General features: G+C 43.7%; 1 protein-coding gene across 3 annotated transcripts in view; it reads left to right on the forward strand.

The window, feature by feature from the left end:
- Positions 1 to 23,236, forward strand: part of ELAPOR2 (endosome-lysosome associated apoptosis and autophagy regulator family member 2) — a 96,762-nt gene that overhangs the window by 45,438 nt on the left and 28,088 nt on the right. The window contains exons 2-5 of one of the 3 annotated variants that reach the window (XM_040063021.1): positions 3,444 to 3,564; positions 17,476 to 17,671; positions 19,111 to 19,258; positions 22,546 to 22,632. In XM_040063021.1, the coding sequence (XP_039918955.1) occupies positions 3,444 to 3,564; positions 17,476 to 17,671; positions 19,111 to 19,258; positions 22,546 to 22,632 (552 nt within the window). Of the gene's footprint in view, positions 1 to 3,443; positions 3,565 to 17,475; positions 17,672 to 19,110; positions 19,259 to 22,084; positions 22,240 to 22,545; positions 22,633 to 23,236 lie in introns of those variants that run through there. The other 2 variants (XM_040063022.2, XM_058420393.1) reach the window with 2 other exon arrangements.

Consider the following 23,236-nt stretch of genomic DNA (forward strand, 5'->3'; position numbering starts at 1 on the left):
TTATCAGATAAACAGCCATGTCCATAGAGGTGTTTTCAGACATAAAACTGGGTTGAAAGTCAGATAGAAAACAAATGAACAAAAAACCCCACCCCAACCACTCTTCCACAAGGGAACTGCACATAGTACAGGGGAAAGTAATGGAAAGAGACCACACAGAACTCCTGCTCTGCTTTACAGACTTTGTGAGTCTTGTGAGTCCTCTGTGGACACAGCTGCACACAGGGATAGGGTGATCAGAAGGAATGACTTGTGTTGGGTCCATCTCTCCAGAAACCTCCCCTGACTGGTTAAGCTGGAGAGGTTTCCATGGAGGCAAGGAAACTTGACTCATCTGCCTGAACATGGAAGGAGAGCAGAAGCCTTTTATTCTTTACAGTGTTTGTTAGTGTCCTGAAATTTTGAATTTGTCCTGAATTTTGATAGTTGACAGTTATCCAGCCGTTAGAGGGAATGTTTCTGCACTGCATGATACGTCCCTCACAGCTGCCCCATGTTTGGGACCCACTTTGGCTGCAGAGGGATTGCATTCCTGGCTCAACATCACTGAAGTATGCTTTGAGAGGGTGCCTATGGGAGCAGCCTGGACTGTTGACACCAGACTGCTCTCTGTATTTTTTTTTAATCTGATATTAGGTAGAAAATGGATCTGAAAGTGAGTCAGAGCACTTCAATATCCTTTTCTTTGCTTCACTCCAGTCCTGCATATTTAATTTAATAGATTTTTTTTTTCTTATGTCATATGAACTAGGAGATTAATCTAATACATTTGTGTATTCTGGTTGCCTTATAGGCAGATTTCATACTGAGATGATTCAGGACTATTTTTTTAAAGTATCCTGAAAGATTGCATAATGAGATGAAAGGGAGAAAATATTGAGTGTATTTATAGAATTGGCAGTGTGTTATATCATATTTTATGTGTTGATCTCAGTTTGGTTTTTTTTGAGACAAATAGTTTTCCTTTCCACCGTGCTGCGAGTTAGGTTTCTAAACCATTGATTGAGCTACAAGGATAATTATTCAGCCATGAAAATATTAATTCCAGAGAAATCAGATTGTTATTTTCACCTGGATGCAAAATAGCAAAGGCTTTAATGATGTTTTGGTAGAATTTTATTAACATCTGAATATCTCTGGAGAGCTATGGTAACAGTAGGAGATGTATTAAACTCAGTATTGTTTGTTTTTCTACAAGTAAATGAGGAGAATTGCAAGTCTTCTCCATGTGAGTCAGCTGAATATTTGCAGGAATTAACTAATCTATATCAGAGCCAGCATGGATCAACTCTTATCTACTTGATCCCCCTTCTTCTGCTCCATCACGTACAATGTGAGTCACCAGGAAAAGAACAGGAGAAGATTCCCCCCAAATAATCCCTGTGTGCACAGAGTAGCTCCTCCTAGGGCAGCAGAATTAGGGCCTGATGTCTGCAGTCATGGCAGGAAAGCAGATTTCTGCTGCCTCTTGTCTTGGTTTGCTGTAGTGAGAGTGGTCTGCACCAGCTAAAGAGCTCTTGTGCTCGTGCCTTGGGCTGCAGGCACGGCCACTGCCTTCCCTCCTCGGCCCATGGCCAGACCTGCCTGGAGAAGACAGGCAAATTGAGAGGAGCCCACCAGACTTTATGGATTGTAGACATTGCTTCGCTGCAGACTCAAGGACGGTATGGATGAAATGTGGACGAGAGATCTCTGAAGTTAGGTTTTAGAAGATGAGGTTTATTATAAAGGATGTGAGGCCTTGCTTAGAGTTGCCAGGCACAGCTCATGGCAAGGCCTAGGGAGTGGGGGAAGGGAGATGTAGGGAGAGGAAATTCCAAGAGGAAAATCCTCGGGGAAGGGTGTCAGGCAAAGAGGAGCAGCCAAGCTCTCAGCCCCCTGATAAGGGGGCCTCAAGGTGGGCTGGAACAAGACTTGTGCCAATGGGGTTACAGATACCTGATACTTCAGGGGAGGGTTACAGGTGTGGGATGCACCATACATTGCGGGGTGAGACAGAACATCCCATTTGACCTCTGGGTCTATCTGCAGGTAACCTTCAGCTGGCCATAAAACTGTTTTCCCAGACATCCAGTAGCTAGGACATCTCAAACATCAAAACTAGCTTTCAATTCTATCTCACTTACAGGTTTCACATTCTCAGAATCTAAGCAGTCATATTGATAGGGCTTTCTGTTTCTCCCCAACATCGGATCACCACCCCAGGCTGCCCCAAAGCTTCTTAAACATCGAGCCTGTGGCCAATTTTTCCTCGGTACCATGCTTTTTGGTGGTACTTTTATGGGCCAGGAAGGGATGTGCGGTGTTGGCAGTGGGGTTCCCCTGAGGAAATGGAGATTTCATCTAAATTAAGTGGCTAGTTTCTCTCTGTAGCTAGGGGAGAAAGAAGTGTTTCTAGAATGTTATCTCCTTGTCCCCTCTGCACCAGGTGTCTAAAATAGGCACATGACCAATGTTTTACCTTGATTAACTGCAGAGGGAGCTGGAGGTGGCTTTGCTCATATGGAACCATCTTATGGAGTTTGCCCCAGGGCATGTCATTTGAACGTGGGTCTGTTTTCTCTGGAGAAGGTTAGTCACCATTTCTGCCAGCTCCATCCGAACTGGTTGAAAAATTAGATGTTGCTGAGATTGATTTTAATCATAAACTTCTGGGCTATGAATTTGAAAACAGAGCTATAAACACAAAACTAAAAATGTAATTAAGTGTAAGTCTAGATTTTGTGTGGGATTTGAATCAATATTATTAATATGACAAATAGCTAATATTCTTTCCTAGTTAATGTTAGGAAGTTTCCTTTTTTCTGAGAGTAAGAAACTTTTACTGAGAGTACTCTTTTTCACTGAGTCTGCCCAGGGCTTGTCTCAGCAGCAGAGGCCATGGGACCGATCTCCTCTCACACCATCGTTCTGCCTTGGGGTACTCCTCAGAGCTGACCTTGGATAATATTTTCAGAGGTATCCCAATACCCTGATTAGCCTGGGATTCCTCTGAAACTGACAAAGAGGGAAAGGCACTTGCAGAAGGAATCATTCCATCCATTTTACACATCCAGCCTATCATGGGATGACTTGGGTTTATTCCATTGATCAGAGGAAGCCTCGCTGGCTGCTGTAGATCAGATACTGTGACGGACAGAAATTTTCGATCAATCCTGCTCTTGGAGACTGGGAAAAAAATTCTAGTGGAATCTGCATCCTGTCTATCAAGTGTTTATACAAATCCCACCTTCTGCCCTAGCATTTGTGCTGCATGGTATCTGATGAGAGCTGTGCTTGCTCTGTGATGATACACGGCAATCATCAAAGCTGCACAGTATGTTTCATGCCAGCTACTTCCTCTCTGGTTTAATTGCAACTGAGCTTGCTAATCCCAGTCTTGATTAATGAGCTTAATATGCAAATGTTATGATGAAACTGAAACTCTTTGTGATTGCTTGCAGACAGATTACCACTTTGAATACACAGAGTGCGACAGCAGTGGCTCCAGATGGAGGGTGGCCGTCCCGAATCCGTCCGTGGAGTGCTCTGGACTACCTGACCCCGTGAGAGGGAAGGAATGCAGTACGTTGTGACTTTTCATTTTACAGACTCTTACTGGCTTTTTGTGCTGTTTACATTTGTGGGGCTTCCTGGGTCTGTCACTGATGTCCTTGGAGCTTCCCTGAGTTGTCCTTCCCCTCCAATCCCACTTCCTGTCTCCTGGAGACGTGGAGCAGGGATTGTCTTTGCAGTGTATCCATGCTAGTCACTGCCTGCTATGGGTACCTTTTTATGCTGATTCACAGACGAGGCACATCTATGACAGCACCCCCTGAAGAGATGTGGTTGCTTGTCTTGAGCTGCCCTGCCCTCGAGTTCTGGAGCTTTCCAGTTCATTTATAGCTGTATTGGCAAAAATGGTGACCAGCAGTGGTCAAACTATATTTGCATAGTGTCCACATTCTCATTACTTTCATTATTTAGCTAATTCATAAGCTGAATGCATAAGGAATGGTAAATGGAACTTATTTGCCTGAGTTATTTTTATGGTGAAGCTCCTGCATTTTATTTATTTATGCATTTATTTTTTAACAACTTGGAGTGTTTTCATATCACTTGGTTCGGCATTTTTTTTAGTGTTGAAACGCTTTGCATCTGGGGATATAAATGAACTGCTGCTCTGCAAACACATCCCTCACTGTTTTGTAGCTTCCCAGTCTGAATGCTCTTTCCCATCACATTTCCTTGCTCTAGCAATTCCCTCCACAAAAGATCCTAGCAGTAATTTATACCGGGGGGTATAAATTATTGTATCTGACAAATAGGATGAACAATGGCAACATCTTTTCAGTTCTATTGCAGCAGATGTCAGATTTACTGACTTCTGACTCTCCTCCTCTAAAGGTTTATTTTCATTTCTCTGTGTTCCAGTGTGAGGTACATAAATGTTTTCTGTAGCAGTGTTGATCACTGGAAGGTTTCTGACTGCTTGCAAGTGTCATTTGAGAATGTGTCATTCCTGGTATTTGGATTTAGTTTTCAGGGTTTTAGATGTGGAATCTCTGTATATCCTTAGGATGTGCTTTTTCAATTACAGAAATATAGACCTGAGAAGCACCTCAGGTGATCCCATAATTCATCCTCCAGCCCAAATAGCTGCAGTGGAAATGACTGTCATTCATGGCTGATGTTTGGCTGGAAATGTTTTCAGGTACCTCTTGTGATGAAGAGCCCAGAAGCTCTCCAGATATTTGCTCATATATTTTGTTCTTTTCATTTTCCCTCCTGTTAAAGATTTTTCTGCTGTTGAATCTCCCTTGTTACACTTCAAGCCTATCACTTTTTGCTGCCTGAACTATAAAGGAGCAGATAGTTTTATTTCTTCTGCTGAACAACCACTTTTGGTGTACCCTGGAGGACATAGGTATAACTCATTTTTTTCTGCCGTATGTTATTTCTTCTTAAATCTTGTCATAAATGGTTTAAGTCCAGCAACATTACACTATCCTCAACTTTCTGCTACAGATTTTGACAAATGGTTCACTTCCCTCTTCATCTTCTATTGTTTGTGCCTGTTTCTGGTCTCAAATCAATTCCAATGAGAATTCAGTTGGTTTATAGCAATAGATGAATCTGGCTTCTCAATATCTGGCCCCTGCTAGACAAGGTGAAAACTTTTCCCAGTAGATGGGCTCTGATATTATACACCAAAATACAGGATTCTTTTAAATACACTGGAAAAATCATCTCTTTGTTGTAGTGTTGCTGTTAAATCCCATGGCAATTCAGCTGGTTTGAGAAGCAGATATTGGACTTTTTTACAGAACCCCTCAGATCTCATCTCCCTGGGCTCTTGGTGTTCTACCTTTTTTTTTTTTTTTTTCCTTTCCTTGTCTGTAGTAAATTAACTGGCTTCAGGGGATGTCTGGCTATGTTCTGATGGCAAAAGTAATTTGAGGTTTTCTCATCTCTTAGTCTTTCACTTTTTGCTTAAAGAACAACCGATTTTTCAGCCTGAAAATATGAATCTGCCAACAGCAGTCAGTCACTGTAGGAATGTGTGGGGAACACCTTTCACATTCAGCTTGGTTAACATAGTGGTTTTTACTGTAAAATATTTCAACCAGCATCGAGTTTGGCTGGGAGAGACAGCTTTTGAAAAGTGACTGCCCTGCAAATCTCTGGAGTTTGCATGTGGGGGTCTGTTGTTGATGATGAGTTGTGTTGAAAATGCTGACAGATATCTCCTTGCTGTCTTGTCATATTCTCTAAGCCAGTGGCTTGTGTCTCATCTTGACAATACAGCGGCTGTACCAAGGACATCTTGCACTAAAAGCATGAATATCTGCAGGCTAAGGAGAACAAAAGGTTCTGTATCTGAGGCTTCTACAACTCATGTTCTTCGTGGATTGAGTGCAGAGTGAGATTTGTGCTGCAGGCTTGGCCAGGGGTTGCACACAACTCACATTAATGGCTCCTCGCGATGCCTTCATTCTCTCTTAGACCTGGTGCTATTTTAACACAAGGTCTATCAAAAAATGCCAGAACTATGCCATATCCTCTGAGCTGAGTCTTTTTGGTCATTCTACAAATTTATTCAGATTCTCCTACATCTCACAGATGAGAGATTCTCCTGCATCTCCTACATATCTCCTACCCTATTCCAGGACATATGAACTGGGGCTCATTTTGGCATTTGGTAGAATCCTGGAGTCCCTTGGTCTCTCTCTGGTCCTTCAACCTGCAGAATCAGGGCCTACAGTAAAATCACTCTGGGTAGGACAATTTCCAGCTTCCAATTTCCTCCTTCCAGAGGTCTGTTACCTTTAGAAGAAGTTTTGTTCAGCATCTGTTAATACTGAGATACCTTGTGGCCAGCTATATCTCTGCTTTTAAGAGAGGGTTACACTTGTATAGCAGTTGCAGTTCTAAAGCAGCATGAGCTTAGGGCTTTTATTTTATTGTCTCCTTGAGGCTGGTAGAGCCCTCAGTGGACACAATGGTATGGGGGAATCTGTACGAGAAAATGATGGTTTTTTGGAACACATCTGCCATCACTGCTGACTTCACAGTGTTTGCAGTTGTTTTCGTCTACTCAGAAATGCTGCCACTTGAGAATATCTGCCACTGATCTTTACTACTCCCTGCAAAGAGATGTGCAGCCATCATTCATTTTGAATCCTGAGAATACTGTGCCAACCTCTCCTTCTTCCCCCTCCTCAGCAGTCGCTCTCTTTAAATTGTGCCTGAACTAGAAATTTGAAAGACAGTATAACAATATGTTAAATGTCTCCTGCTCTGTAAATACGTCTAGACTGTGGCCTCCAGTGGAGAGGAAAGACACTTGAGATTGCTAAAAATATGTTGGCTCAGGTGCATCCCATATCTGGAGCAATTGAACTGTGGCATCAGAACTCAGTTGGTGTCTTGAGATGTGCTCGTTTTCAGGATGTTGTGTTTTACTGCTTTTCATTAGAATGAAACCATTTAAAATTAGGTTGGATAGCTCTGTGCTCTGCTGCATTTTGCAGCACACAGTGACCAGCAAATCACAGCTGACTTTGTCCTGCTGAGCACAGCCTCAACATTCCCTGAAACAGCTGTAGGCTCCAAAACCTGCCAGGATTCTACCCTGGTTTTGAGTCTTCAGAAACTTAATCAGCAAAGTTTACCTGCAGAGAAGGCAGCATCCTCTGAGAAAGTCACGGGGTGCATAGTAGAAAGGGCTGTCATATTTTGACTGCTTTATGACCTGGTTACTAGAACAAGGATTTTTATGCTTTTTTCTTTCCATGAACACAGAGCAGCAAAATGATCCACCTTCCCCTCCTGCTACCCTCTTGTCCTCCACATCTCTCCCATGTGGGTGGTAAGTGGGAAAGAAGAAGGAGGCTCAACATGAGAGATTTTTGTGGTGCTGTAGGATGTCCTGCTATGCAGTGACCCAGATATGTGAGGGAGGCTGCAGTAGCAGCTCTGCAGGTGCAAGGCACTGGGACAATGTGCCCTGTTCTGTATTTTACTCCCCTCTGTTTTCTTGTGTTCTCCTTGCTCTATGGGGCCGTAGCAGTCACCACTTTCAGACCCTGCAGCCTGTGTTTTCCCATTCAATGTGGTGTGGTACCTCAGTGGTCACCCTGTTGGGCTGGGCTAGCTCTGGACAGGCCACACCCGACTGCTCAGACACCTCTCTCAGGTTTCTGTTTGGTCAGAGTTGAGCCACATTTTTGATGTGACTGCTACATCACAGTTGCAAGGGTTCCTGTGAAGAGATGCATTAAAAGTCCAGAAAGATTTTGGCTAGGGAAAAGGTAATATTTATTACTCCTAGAGCTACTCTGGCTCTCCTCTGCTTCCCATTTCAGATGTCCCCTCTGGGCATCTTCCCAATACTGTTCTGGAGGTTTGGTACATACATGGAGGTGGGGTGACAGACAGCGAGCCTCCTTCAGCAGAATCCAGACTTCTGAATCACTTCTGACAGTTGGGAATGTGCTTTACTAATTTGATCTCCTTCATTTTTAATTACCACAGATCTCCCTCTGATCCCTTCATGAGTCTGATAGTAGGAAGGGAATTTAGTTGATAAGGATCACTGCCATCAGGGCAGTTGCTTGGCTTTTTGAATGGAAAATACTGATGGCAGTCCAAGGGAGCAGCTTGCTTTAGGGCTAAGCCCTTGCCTGCACCCCATTATGGCTAGGATCTCCGAGAGCCCTTTGTGTTGATGTGGGCCTGTAGGCAGTGTCTAATGGGGGCTTTCTGGGATTTGGCAGTGGGAGCAGCACTTGGCATGGTGCTCCTGCTGACACTGCACTGCAGTCTGTTTCTGTGGCCACCGTCAGGCTCTTCTGCCAGCCTGACCATATGCTGCATGTTTTACACTCCAGAGGCTGAATTTGGAGCCTGCCCTCCTCCCTCCTCCCTCCCTCCCTCCCTCCCTCCCTCCCTCCCTCCCTCCCTTCCTTCCTTCCTTCCTTCCTTCCTTCCTTCCTTCCTTCCTTCCTTCCTTCCTTCCTTCCTTCCTTCCTTCCTTCCTTCCTTCCTTCCTTCCTTCCTTCCTTCCTTCCTTCCTTCCTTCCTTCCTTCCTTCCTTCCTTCCTTCCTTCCTTCCTTCCTTCCTTCCTTCCTTCCTTCCTTCCTTCCTTCCTTTCCTTCCTTCCTTCCTTCCTTCCTTCCTTCCTTCCTTCCTTCCTTCCTTCCTTCCTTCCTTCCTTCCTTCCTTCCTTCCTTCCTTCCTTCCTTCCTTCCTTCCTTCCTTCCTTCCTTCCTTCCTTCCTTCCTTCCTCCTCCTCCCTCCCTCCCTCCCTCCCTCCCTCCCTCCCTTCCTCCCTTCCTCCCTACCTTCCGCCCTCCCTCCCTCCCTCCCTCCCTCCCTCCCTCCCTCCCATACAGCCCAAATACCTGGTTCAAGGTATGCCCTTGGTGTGCCCAAGTGCACCAATATTCTCATCTCAGCAGAATTTTTGCCCATAAATTCCTTAAAGGGTTCACATTTTGACATCATATTATTTTAAAATATTAATTATCTTATACCACAGCATACTGGTTATTTTTTTATTGTCCTAGGCAAGAATAGGTTGTACCTTATCTCATAAATATCTGCTCATTTTGTAGTGCCGTGTGCATAATAAACTATAGTAAAAATATTAGAGCATTTCTAAAGGAGTTGGATTTGCTGTGTTCAAGAGGAAAAAGTGCTGATAGGGTTGTTATTCTAGTCAGCATCAAAATGCCAGCTGTAATCAGGAAGATTTCTTAAGACAAGAGACAGAAAGTAAATGTTGATAATATAAAAGAACTTGATCAAATTATTGGAACAGGATGCCCAGGGAGGTCATAGAATCACCATCCCTGCAAGCGTTAAAAAACCATGTAGATGTGGCACTTGGGAACATGGTTTAGTGATGAAGTTGGCAGTGTTGGTTAATGGTTGGACCTGATGCTTTTAGAGGTCTTTTCCAACCTTAATGATTCTGTGATTCTGAGGCTCTGCTTAGCAAAGTGCACCTTTACCTGGTGCCCCTAAGGTGGGAGCAACTTCTTTGAAATCAGAAGTGTGCTTCAGTTTTGAAGTGAGTTATGTGAGCCTGCACCAGATGACAAATCGGTGAAAAGCTCCACTGACTTCAGAAAATAGACTGTCCTCAATTACAATGGGATTTACTGGAGTCTGAGAGCAAAAATTGACACGATTTATTGCTACTGAGCTGTGCTTGTTGAATGTATTCTAACTTGTGTAATCTACTCCCAGGATACCACAGGAGGAGATACAGATCTTCCTGCTAATTGCAGACTCAATTAGGCAAAATGACCTTTTTAAGGCTGTACAGTTTACAACACTTAAGGGCAATTTAAGTGATCAGCAGGAGTTTTAGCATTTTTCTTTCATAACATAAAACTTAAATGAAGGTTTTGAATTTGATGTTCTCTCAGTCTTTGGTAAAGTTGGATATCCCAAGCAAGCTAAGAACTGGGCCTGCACCTAACTACCCTGAGTCAGTGGGCATCTGCAAATTTTGTGTGCACACGTATTAATGCAGGGCCTCCTTGGGGCAAAACTGTTCAGCTAGCAGGGGTGTGCACAGCACAGTTTGAGAGCTGCTACTAAAAGGCTGTGATCTAGCAAAGCACTCGAGCAGATGTTTATTCCTGTTCCTCTTAGAGCATCCCTGCTAATTTGTGTTCCTAACTCCAGTCAGGTATGTGAGTTTTACTGATAGCATTAGGTTTGTCACCTGGGCTATAGCTTGAGGCTAGACTCCATGGCATTTCCATGTTGATTGATACCCCAGTTTTACAAGTATTTTTTCCAGAATTTTTACTCTGTGCAGGAGCAAGACACTGTCTTTGCAGAACAAGCCACATTGTTGGCTTTTTGAGGCACAGATTCAAAACAAAATAGGTAAATAGTTAAAAAGCTGAAAAGTTTGTGCTAAACCCTCAGAATTTAATTCTCTTCTCTGGAGAAGAGTTACTGGGAACTGCATGTTGATGTGTGTACTGAATTTATGAAGGGAAAGGTTGGCCTTAGTGCCTTTTGATGAATTCTTCACCTTGTTTGAGTACACAATGTAATTAAAAAAGTTAAAAAGAAATTCCCAAGTCTCTAATTTCTCTTTCAATAGGGAAGCAGCTGGCAAGACCTTGAGATTTGTTATGGCTTGGTAGACGGATGAGAGGCAAGGACTGTGTGTTCGTGTGCAGAGAACATCAAATAGCACTAGAACCACTTTGGTTGATGAGCAATCAGATCTGCCTGATGCAGTCAGTAGGGGCTGGAGAGCTGCTCACTCATCTCCAGATCTGTTTCCTGCCATATCCACTGGGATGGCTGTTGAAACCCTTGTAGCAAATGTGCTTCCTAACATCCTGGTGATCGCTGTGTTCCTGCTCTCTACACCAGACTGCCGTGAATTAATTATTTCCATTCCAAACCCACACCTTTCAGTGTCCAAATGATGCAATAAAGTGATAATAAAAGTGTCGTATGTGCCAGGCCAGCAGGGGAAAAGAGGTGAACTGAAAAAAGCTTTGCTCTATTTCATTATTTTTTGGATAAAAGGAAAAATGATTTATTCCTATGAAATGCAAAGATCTTCCACAGAAGGTATTCTTCCCCAAGTTTCAGGTATCAGGTTTCAGTATGATCACATTTCAAGCCTAAACAGCCTAGGCAGACTTTTTTTTTTTTTAATTAAGATTCAGTCTAGTTCCTGGTAACACATTGGGAAATAATGACTGAAGAAAACGAACATCAATTATTCACAGTCTATTGGAGAAGCCTGGTATAAATTATTCACATAAGACATTCTGAAGCTGGCGAGATTATAGGAAACATTAATAATAAAGCAAAGATTTCCTCTCATCCTTTGTCTTCCTCTTTTTTCTCCTCCTTATTTTGTATTTTGGTTGGTCCTTGATCCCATGTTCTGTGAACCCCGATGCCCCAGGGTATCATGGAAAAGCCTCCATGTGCTTGTTCATGGCCACACCTTCCCCTCCAGGCTTGTGGCAGTGTCTGCTGAAAACAGCAGCTGTTCGGAGACACAGCTGCCTGATGCTGCCAACCTCATATCTGCCCATGGGAGGCTGTGACAGTTCAGCCCTGACACTGCCTGCAGGAGATGTTAGCATCTCACCTGAATCCCAGATAGTGGGGATTTGGAAACAACATAGGAATGGAGAGGGGAGAGATGGAAAACCAGTGTTTGACATTACTTTTCTTTGTATTTCCATTGGTTTGTGTAGAATTGCTCAGTTGCTATCCCCTTCTAATGTTTTTTACAACTTGGTAAAATCCAGTCCTGTGTCTCTTTTTTTTAATAAAATCCTAATTATTGAGAGCCAGGGGACACAGAAGATTACACATGAATGTACACATGTTCAATGGCAACAGAATAAACAGAAGACCTGAAACAGTTCTAGGTATTAAGTAAGAAATGCCCAGAGGAAGAATCTGCTGAGAAGAGTGGTGGAGGTAGAAGTAGTGGGTCCAAGTGATGTGGGTTGGGAAGCTGGATGAGGAAAGAGGTGAGACTGAATGGCCAGGGCTACGTAAGGGAGAAAAGCAAATGAATACATTATAGTTTGGTGTTGGAGGATGCAGGGTGTTGTGACAGCTTTGGTTAATGTTCTGGTGGAACCTCAAATATGTGAGGATCTACTCTGTCCATCTTTGTTCATGATAATTCTGTCCTGATTCCCAGCATCAGAGAGTTAAGCAATGTGAGAATGTTATGGTCAGTTAGTAGAAGAGAAATGTGCCAGCTAATATTGATCCTAGTCCACCAAAATCACCAGGAGGGCCACCACTGTACTAAAAGACAGACTGTGACCCTGGAGACTTGCAGTCAAAGGGCAACTGAGAAAAGCTTGTTTATGGTCTGTTTTGCCCACTGGGGAACTGTTTCCATGTCTGCAAAGTGATTGTAAAATGCAATCAGATCTGCCCAGTGATGTATTGCAAGCACTCCTTGGAAGTGGTTACACCGTGGGTGGAGCTCCTGCTTCAGGATGCCCCAGTCCTCATGATGTGTCCTGGGAGGGAGGTAGGACCCCACTGATCTTGACTCCCAGAGTTCAAGAGTAGGGGTTTAATTAGATTTGCCAGTCTGACCTCGCAGACCATTAAAATACACCCTGCTAGGCTGATGGTGGGGCTGATAATGGGTATTTGGCATGAGCTTTTCTTCCATATGGTATCCAGTTATGGCACAAAACACTGGAGAGACAAAGAGTCCATCACACGCCATGACAGATTGTTCCAACAATCAGATGTTCCTCCTATTAAAAATCTGTGCGTTATTTCCAGTTTGAGTTTGTTTGGGTTCAGCTTCCAGAAGGTGGCTCTTTTTATGCATTTCTCTGCTTGATTAAAGAGTGCAGCAGGATCTTGTGTTTTCTCCCCCTGGAGATGCTTATATATTAATCAAGTTGACTCTCAATCTTCTTGTGATAAACTAAATAGATTAAGCATTTCAGATCTCTCACTGAAATACATTACCTCTAATTTTAAAACCATTTGAAGTCCTTTTGTTTTGTACCGACCTCATAAAAGTGCGAAATCACATCTATATGCAATATAGATATATTATAACAACCTTCTTCCCTGTAATACGTTTCATCCTACATATCTCTACCTCCACCTCTAAACTTATCCAGATCTTATTAGTGCCTTTTTTGGATGCCTTGACAGTGGAAGCTCCTGATAAATGGTCGGTCTGCTCCCATCCTCAGCTTGCTGGTCTCTGGGATACATTTCAGCCTGCTGCAGGCAGGGCTGGCAGTCCTTGCCCTCAGCAGCTTGTCTTTGCCTCTGACTCTGCTAAAGCACACTGACTTTGGGTGGGCTCAGGCTTGGTAACAGTCTGTCCCCTGCCAATCCTGATACCATTCCTTTTCTGCCATCTGACTCAGTCCTGGGCAGGCAGAATTGCCCCCTTCCTCCCTGCTCAAGGATGGCTTCCTATCAACAGCCCCATCTGAGATCTGTTACCCCTTTAAGGCAGTCTTAACCCCTTTAAGATGTGCCCTGCTGGTGTTGTGCAGCACTACCTTTCTTCATCAGTCCCATGCAAAACTAAGGTGACTGTATTAGGAACCCTAAGTCTTGGCATCCACTCTGTCACCTTTATCAGGTGACTTGTAATCCTTCTAAAGAATGAAATGAGGTATGTTTGATAAGACTTACACAGTGGTGGCTATCAGTACTGTATCTCATATTAATTTTTTTACTAAGTGCATGTGCTGTCAGCTTTATTCCATGTGTATATGAATGTGTGTAGCTGCCTGTGGCAATGTCTAGTTAAACAGTGCTTTACGGCATCTTTTTCTAAGAAAGACTAGGCACCTGTACAAGCCACAATATCTTAATATATTTTTTTATTTTTCCTTCTGTACTTATTTAAGATAGCTACAGCTGTGAATTACCAATACTTGTATCAGCTCCAAAGGCAGCAGTGTATCCAGTACCACAGTACCACAGTGTGTAATGCTGTTCCTAACTGCCTCTGGAAATGTTCTTCCAATTTTAAAAATGCCCATGTTGGGGCAAGTCATGAAATCTTTTCATGTATTTCACAGTTTTCTTCACAGAAAGAAAGATCACATTCAGTCTTCACAATGTGTGTTGCTCTGTGTGAGTTGGTGTGTAGCACTCAAACTGATATTTGAAAGGTGTGATAGTAAAGTTTGCAGCTAGAGAGGGGCAGGAAATAGTGATGTCCAGTTATTCAGTAGAGATGCTTTCTCTGAAAATTAGGTATCAAATGCCTAAACAAATGGACTCTGGGGTCAGGGGTGTCCCCAAAGTCTCCCTCTAATGTGGAAGACTAATTTTTCCTCTGGATTCTGAAGCAAGAGGGAGGGTTTAGTGGAGGATGAATCAGAGCACACGCCTAAAATACAGGATTTATGTTCCCAAAATTTTGCAGCACTCCTTAACTTCTATGTTGTGATGCAGCCCTTCTCGTTGGCAGCATCTCATGTGTGTCACCCTCACAAACACGACGATGCTGCAATAATGCCAGCTGTTCATTTGGCTGCTGCATCTGTGCTCAGCTCCCTCTTAGTGATACGGAGCAACCACGAGGAAGGAGAAGCTCCTGGGATGCCCTGAGATGGATCATCTGTCTATGCCCTGTCCCTCCACAAGTGACTCTGACCTCCCTGTCTCTAGCTGGGATGAACTCTCAAATGGATGCAATTTAGAGAAGGTTTGCCCTGGCTTTTGGTCTCCCCTTTGATGGAAGACCAAGTTGTGGAACTCTAGGAGAGGAGACCATCTTCATGCTCACCACACAGTGTATTTCCTCCCCACCCTCCTCCAGCTGGAATGAGACCAAATGTTGCATCTGTTCCAATGTTGATAGTGGTTCATGTTGCCATTAGCCACATTCAGCCCCAAATTGAACCTGGCAAGCAGCTGGCATGCTCAGAGCCAGTTTGCTTGCAGGGAGATGTGTTTGGCTGGGAAATGCTGTTGCCTTTGAAATACAGTTCTTAGAAGGAAAGAAGCTAATTCCCCACCTAAATAAGATAAAGGCTCATCTATTTCCTGGAAGATGAGAGATGGATGACGTATCCTGCATGGCAGCTGGCCTAATCTCTTGTACCCTTTTATTTCACTCAAATTATCAGTTTGCAAGGGGTTAAAATGTATTAGTTCAGTTAAAGTAATAATCTCTGCTCAACCTCACCACGATGGAAGAGAAGGCTCTCCTACCCTCAGCATCTTCATTATGGCAGGGAATTGCTCACGGTTCTTGACTCCTTAGTTGAATTTCATGACTCTTGAATGGTTAAGCAGCACTCTCAATTTCTTGCTATTTACCTTTCTTAAAAAAAAAGAAAAAAAAAAGTTGAAACTATTAAAGAATTCAAAGACGCTGTGAGAGAGCTTACTTTTCTGCTTCCCTTCCTGATAGCTTCTCTTTGTACCCTTCAAAAGGAAAAAATAAAGCAAGATTTATTAAAAATGCTAAAGCAGTGAGACAGGTCATCTTCATATATTTAAGGTGAAAAGCTGTACAAAGTGTGGTCACAGTTCAGACGCACAGGGACATGTTCAATCTTTTGTCCAAATCTTTGAAGAAAGCTGTTTCCCACCCTAGGTGCAGGGAGATCCTATGGCTTAGGCTGAGGTCACACAGTCAGTCAGGTGGGGTGTTAGCTCTACCTCGTGTGCCACTGCTTAGAGTGAACCACTTGCCCTCACTTAGGGTGGATTTTTTGTCTGCCAGTCTTTCAGAGAAATCCATCATGGCATGATTTCTTTGTTTGTTCCCACCCCAACACCCATCTCTGCCTGGAACCTGCCCACTTCCTTCTTGGTCCATCACCAGTGAGCAACAGGGTTAGAAATCTGTAGGCCTGAAGGCCACTGGTTCAAATTCAGAGTATGTTGATATGACCAAGAAGGAAAAATGACCCTTTGGCAGATCATTCCTTCAAAATGTACCTTTTATCTGCTTTCCAGTGGCATGCATCAAGGATGATTACAGAAAGAAATCTGGCTGGTACTGGGACAGAAATGGGAGCCTGTGTTAGTTAGATTCAGATGGAGATTGGTGTTATGCAGACATGACTTAATCAAAATCAATAAAACAAGTTTTTCTGCAGTTTAGATGAACACTGACACTTCTGTGGAATCACGTTTTTCTGGGACTTCACCCGGCATCATTGCTTTGGGCCAATTTCACCACTTTGGCTGCAGTCTGGTCTCATCCTGCAGTTTCTCAGTCTAATGAGTTTATGTCTGTCAAAGAGAGTGTATGAAATATGTGTCACTGTGCAATGTGGCATGTGTGAAACAGAAGAAAATCCCATCATTTCTTGGGATGTGAGTTGTGTGCGTTGCTCTGGATCCTGCTTTGGCTTGACTGGCATAGTGAAGTTAAAAAATCTGCAAACATCGTAGGAAGTACTATGGGCTGCAGAAAGTGCTCGTTTGTTTTCCACTTGGGATGTTCAGTCTCAAAGAGGACGTGATACAGCATGGACTGAGGGAAGGTGGGATGGCCTGCCATTGCAACAAGTGTCCAGGCAGGAGTTATGATTCCTGACACAGGCATGGGGCTCTGTGGGCATTAAGGACTTCAGCTACTGCCCAGGTTTGTTTTATAATGGGAGTAATCTTCCCTTAGCAGAGAGAGATGTGATCAGGGGGACAAGAAGCATAAAGCTATTTGGAATAAATAATTTTAGAGCCATCAGGAAAAAAAACCCCACTTTGTGAATATACCTCCTAATTGTATTTTCCTTAATGACACAGATTTTGAATACTGTCTTTGCTGTGCTGACAACCAGTGGTTATTTTCTCAGCATGTTAATGTCACCCTAATCAAAGATCCTCATCTTCTAGTCACAAACCTGTGGGTGACCTTTTCCAAGACCACACGGTCTATCAGGCAAGATGTTTGAGGCTCTGTAGACAGTTCATTTGAGGAGAAACACAGAGAGACCTTTGGATTAGGTTTACTGCTCTCAGCCAAGGTTTGTAGTGTTATATAACTGTCAGCCTGCTGCTGTATGCCCTTCTTGGCTTAGGTGAGTGAGAAAAGTCTGTTCTGGCCCTCAAGTACTGGTGGTTTTAATTGAGTTCAAGGTGTAACATTTGGGTAAGCAAGGATGAGGAGAATTCTATGATAGATCCTCATTTTACCAGTTAGATTTTGGGCGCAATCTATCAATAGAGATTTTGTTTCTAAAAATCTTCTTTTACCAATGGAGGCAGGCTGCAAACTAGGAGCTGTCTCTGGGCTTTGGTTTCAGTGCTGCCACATCAGTGAAAACCTCAAACATCTCAATTTTGCAGCTGATGTTGGTAGTTCTGCTGTTGTGTTCCTGGGACTGGGACATTCTGTTTGGTGCCCTTTAGCGGCAGTTCAATCTTAATTAATTAAATGGCAAAAAAAAAAAAAAAAAAAAAAAAGAGGAAATTAATAAGGATTGATGAATCCATTCCCATGTTGTAAACAATTGTCTCCCCAGCTTTCTCCTGTGCCTCTGGTGAGTACCTGGAGATGAAGAACCAGGTGTGCAGCAAATGTGCAGAGGGGACCTACTCTCTGGGCAGTGGGATCAAGTTTGACGAGTGGGATGAGCTGCCAGCAGGATTCTCCAACGTGGCGACTTTCATGGACACGGCGGTTGGCTCATCTGAGAGTAAAGCCTACAGCTGCAACAAGTAAGAAATTCTGCTTGCACCGGGGTTAGGCAGCTGTGAGTAAACCTGAAACAGCTCAGCAGCACAAAGCTGCTCAGTGACTCATCTAAGTCTGCAGAGGGTAGCCAGCTCTGCTAATGGCAAACAAGAGCAGCTGTGAGGTGAAATCTGTAGCCCCATCTCTTTGCTGTCAACATGGTCTCCTTGGGGTCATCAGCAGTCACTGAGTTGAAGACCAGCCTGGAGCTGCTCTTATTTGTAGCTGGAAAGCTCCAGGGTCATGGTATAGTAAATGTGGGTAAAAGGTCCTTTTACAGCCTATTTAGAGACCTGTGGCGCTTGCAGAAGGCTGTTTCTGAGTGTAATTGAAGGTATATTGAACCTGTGGATAATAAACCTTTCTTATGTAGTCTGAGTCCTAAGTTTTTCTTACCATATTGTCGTGGTTTGAAAAGACAGGTATCTGCTAGGGAGAGGTGGGGCCTCTCTAGGAATGGGGAATTCCAATCCCTTCCCTCCAAGTTATTATAACTTAGAAGATTAAAAAGGCTTTTCAGTCAGAGCTATGGGGAAAGGAATAACAGTCCTTTACTAGTAAATATAACAGGACAGACAAACAACAACAGCAATAATAATAATAATAATAATAATAATAAACAGAACCAAGAACCCTGAGGGGCTTTGTCTCACAAGCCCCGGGCAGTCTGATCTCTTGGGACCCTGAGAGCACCAAGTGAAACGATGGAAACTTGGGGCTGATGGCTGGAAAGGGTGGGGTGTCCCGGCAGGCAGGGGGTGTCCCGGCAGGCAAAGCGAGCAGTGCTGAAGAAGCTGCGGTGGCTGGACCCGGGCTGACCCAAAATCCAGCAGGGCAGGTGAAAAAACTCCGAATTCCTGGGCACTCCTACAGATGATAGAATTCCCAGGACTGAACCCTCTGTTAACAGTGGACTATTCACGCAGCCAGCAGTCACCCGACCGACCTCTCAGAAACTGAGGGCAGAAAAAACCATCCTTCAGCTTCTGGAGCCCCTGAGCCTTTCCCTCCCTGCCAAACTAAGTGGTCTACCGCCCTCACCTCTTCTTTTGTGTGGGTCAAGTACCCTTTAAGCATCAGTATTTAGTCTCTTAGCAACTTATGGGGGGCAAAATTCTATAGGGAAAGAAAAAAACCAAAACTAAACTTAAACCCCAACACATATCCTTTCCCATGCACAGTTTTAATGAAAAGTATTATATTTTATATTATTCACGTAACATATAAAAACAGATATTAAATAAAATTATTGTATTTACTATATGTGAAAAATAAATGGAGATCCTGTGATAAATTTAAAAATTCACCGCAGTTAGCTGTTGTGGGATTCTGGGGTCTTTATTATGTAACATGTTTTTGTATAGTAGTATCCTCCTCAGTATCTGTGATCTCAGTTGAGGCTTGTTTTGTTTATGTTCATCAGCTCTTCATGGACGCCTCGAGGGAATTACATCGAGTCAAACAGGGATGATTGTACAGTTTCTCTCATCTACGCTGTGCACCTGAAGAAATCCGGCTATGTCTTCTTCGAATACCAGTATATTGACAACAACATCTTCTTTGAATTTTTTGTAAGGCCTTTTATATGGTGAATCCAACTTTATATTGTAAGAATTCAACCCAGATAAAGATCATTAGCAGCAGCTTTCCCCCTTTTAAGTTCCCTGCATGCCCATAGCTGGTTACTGTTGAGCAAGATAAAAAAATCTGCTTCTCTTTCTGTCACTTATACTGTCTTGTGGAATTTATTTAATCTTCAAAACTCAGTCTGAACTAATCCTGTCTGCCATGCACTGGGATTTTTCCATTAGGGATCATGACTGCCCCAGTTAGTTCAGCCTTTTGCAAGACAGGTATTGGTGGTAGATGCTCCCGTTTAGGGGTGTCTGACTGGAGATATCTTTGAAGCAACTTGACATTTAAAAAGACTTCTTCCAAGGCAGTAGTACATGGAAACCTTTAGTTTTAGGTCATTTTGTGTCCTAGTAATTTGGTAATTGAGATGAAAAGAAAAGCAGGAGAAATTCAGGTGACTTTCAGTAGGAATTAGGCTCTGAGGATGTGTCCGCACTGTGAAATGGAGAGGCTGGGGATCATTAGCTCTGACATGGGAACAGTCTGGCTAGGTTTGCATCATGCTGTACTCAAATTGCTGAAAGAGTCTGGTCAGCAGTGACCAGAATGGGGAAGGCAGCCCTGCGCTGCGCACCTGAATGACCTGGTTGCTGTCCAGTGAGCTGGAGGGTTCCCAGTACCAGGATTTGCAGTGGGGTGTAAATGCCCCACATTACTGAAGTGCTTTGGACAGTTCCACCTCTATCACTGTCCTTGTCATGTTGTACCTGCCATTTGGGACCGAAAAAATGGTAGTGGGAGGGTGACTCAGAGAGGCAGATGACTGGAAATTTTCAGTCTCATCTATTACTGCCCCTGCATCTGTCTGACAAGCTCTGTTTTTCATGAGAAAAACACAGCTCATGGCACCTCAAGGAGTGAGAAGTCTCAGCTGGTGTTGGTAAATATTTCTTGAAGTTTGGGAAAAAGTGCAAAGTATACTTATCCTTAGTAGAGCTGGGAAAGGAAGACAAAAATTACCTGTTGGAGGCACCTTCATGCTGTGTGATAGATGGCTATTGCACTTCAATAACAGACCGTGCAGGCGATGTTATTTAACATTTCTGTTTTGTATTAGACTATCCTACCTTCTTCATGGGAAGAGAGCAGCAACTTTGCTTTCTGCTGTCTGGTGAATATGCCAGGAGTTTGAATCCTAGCTCCAGTTGCTTGACTGACTGGCAGATCTGCTCCTGCAATAGATCAAATATAATGTTTTTCTGAGCACTGGTTTTGAAAATGGCTTTTTGATTATTGCTTTTATCCCCCACTCATTTGTCTTCTCTGAATTTATCATTCCCTGTTCAAGAAGCAATGAGTGGTGCGGTCCTTTGTGGAAATGCCCATAAATTCCCAGTCAGCCTCGGTATTTCAGGGAAACCATATTTAGTGCTCCCATAAAAGTCAATTTTTTTTTTCCTACAGCATGCCTTTGTCCTTAAATATATTTAACAATGACACTTTAGCTCTGGACAGTGGCATTTCAGTGGCAGTGGTAGGTTACTGAGAAATCGGTGGGGTGTTTGATCTGCCCATTCTTGGATCTATTTACATATTGAAGCCCTTTACACCGATGAGAAGAGGCTGTATATTCTTACCTCTTCCTTGCAGGTGGGAACCAAGACACAAAGGTGCTGTAGCTCAGGTTGCAGCAGATAATTAAGGTAATTAAGATAGAAGATAATTAAGATAATCTACCTTCTACACAGGTGCTTCTTTGCACCTCTTTTCCTCAGTGCAGTTGGTCTAGGTGGGAATTGAGTGTACAGATGCCTTGGAGAATTTGGGGTTGCGCAACTTATTTCAGACTTGATGTGGAGCAGCTTTAGAGAGAACCCTTGACTCCAGGTCAAGTGACTGAAAGTGTTGAAGTGGCCTTTCTCACTGGTGCAACAAAAGCAGAGTATGTGATCCCATGCCTCAAAGGGACTTTGTACTTTTTCATCTGAGAAGACAGGTATAAGAAGAAAGAAGTGCACTAAACCCTGCTGTAAGGAAATGCTTCTGAGGAGCGCTGGACCTGGGCACGGGACAAACAACCTCACACTTCTGCCAGGACAGCCTCTCCATGGCATGTTGCCTCTATCTTGATAACATTATTCTCATCCCTAGGTCAGGTGGCAGCAGGCCAAAGACAAAGCACATATTGGCTGTATAGAAAACGCTTTGTCTTCCAGCCTTGGCCCATCCACTCCTGCTTCCCCATGGACTTAGAAGCTTCTGGATTTTAGAGAATTAAATCTTGATAGGCTCAGGAGAAGGAGGAAGCAGCAAGACAAGATGCTCAGTATCCTTGTCTGACCATATAGTGTGAGAAAAAATCTGAGATCATCTCATCCTGCCATGTAGTGGTGTGAGAGTTGTTTTATTAAGTTATTAAGTTATTTTTGTAAGATTTATAAGTTATTTTTGTAATGGTTCAGTTCACTGTACCCCCCTGTGTTCTGGAATGGTTTTCCCCCTTATGAGTTAGGTATATAACCAGACGTTATATGCCAATCATTTCTCCCCTGCACCTGGCCCTGTCAGTTCCCCACCCCCTCTCCTTGTGGTCGCCCTGTCTGTCACTTCGAGACCCTTCCCTGGATTCTGGAAAGATCCAGGAGAGGTGTTGAGTGATAGGCTGGTGCCCGGGGAATCCCCTCCTACCCTCCTGTGATTTGTTAATGGTTCAGAAGTTGACACCCCTGTTACCACCCCCGTGTTCCCTGGCTGGCTGACCCGTTGTCAGCCCTCCCCCGGATATAAGTGGCCGCCAGGCTTTGATCTCTGCTCTCTCTGGGCAGCAGTGGTCTGAGGTGGAGCTCTTTGCCGGACTCCCCTTAATAAACTACCTTCTACCCTGCCTGAAGAGAGACGACTCTTTTTCCGTCGCCGCAGTCACACCTCCATCAGGTCCACTCGCTGGTGTGTGGAACCAAGAGCCCACCAGGAGGAGGTTACTCGCCCTGCCTGTAACCCCGACCGATCCTCGTATTAGCAGTGCAGAACTGAGCTAGCCTGCACCTGCCAGGCGTGAGAGGACACTGCTATACTGCCCTTTTTTTTCCATCTCTGTCACAGGGGGCCAGTGGGGGCACTGTTAAGCTGTTGAAAGTTGGGGGTTTATTTTGCCTCAAGAAAGGCAGCTGTCTGAATATGTAGACAAGAGGAACAGAGCTGGATCTTACAGTTCCCAGAAGTGATTATGCTGATAGAGAGATACACCCGATTGTAGTCACTGATCTTGTGTTTTTATTAACAGATACAAAATGACCAGTGCAAAGAAATGGAGTCCACGGCAGACAAATGGGTGAAACTCACAGACAATGGGGAATGGGGCTCTCATTCTGTAAGTGTATGAAAAATTCCTTCAGGAAGTTTTTTTCCATTTATTTCCTTTAATTTCCTCTGTCCAGACACCAGCTCTTATGAATACATTTGAAGAAGCAGCGCTTTCCTAGTACTGAGGGGAAAAGTCACGGAGATCCCTAAAGGGGCTAATCCCAAAGGATATGATATAGATGCAAGACTTTGTAATGATTTCCCTGGGCTTTGAATCAAGTGTTTTATGAGGCTAAATAGATTTATGTAAATCTGCATGCCAAGATAATTTTGCATGATTGTAATTGAGAACTTGTACAACAGTTGTTTGTTCATGTGAACACAAGATTATTCTCTGTGTCTTGGCAGAGCAGTGGGTGAAGGGTGTGTATGTGAAAGGAAGCAGGATGGGCATTTTATCCTCAAGAGTGTGCAGAAGGGCTGGACAGCACCCAACTTCTGCTCCAGGGGGACTGTGTGAAAAACCAGCTGGCAGCACCAGGGTTGTTCCTGCACCACAGATAGGAGCCTGTCCATGTTGGGGGTAGGAGCCCCTTTGGCTGGTCCCTGACCCAGCTGGCTGAGTTTGCTCTGTGGATGGATCATGTGCAGAACCAGCTCATCAGCTGAGG

Source organism: Hirundo rustica, chromosome 4 (assembly GCF_015227805.2).
Source record: "Hirundo rustica isolate bHirRus1 chromosome 4, bHirRus1.pri.v3, whole genome shotgun sequence".
NCBI classification, from domain to species: domain Eukaryota; kingdom Metazoa; phylum Chordata; class Aves; order Passeriformes; family Hirundinidae; genus Hirundo; species Hirundo rustica.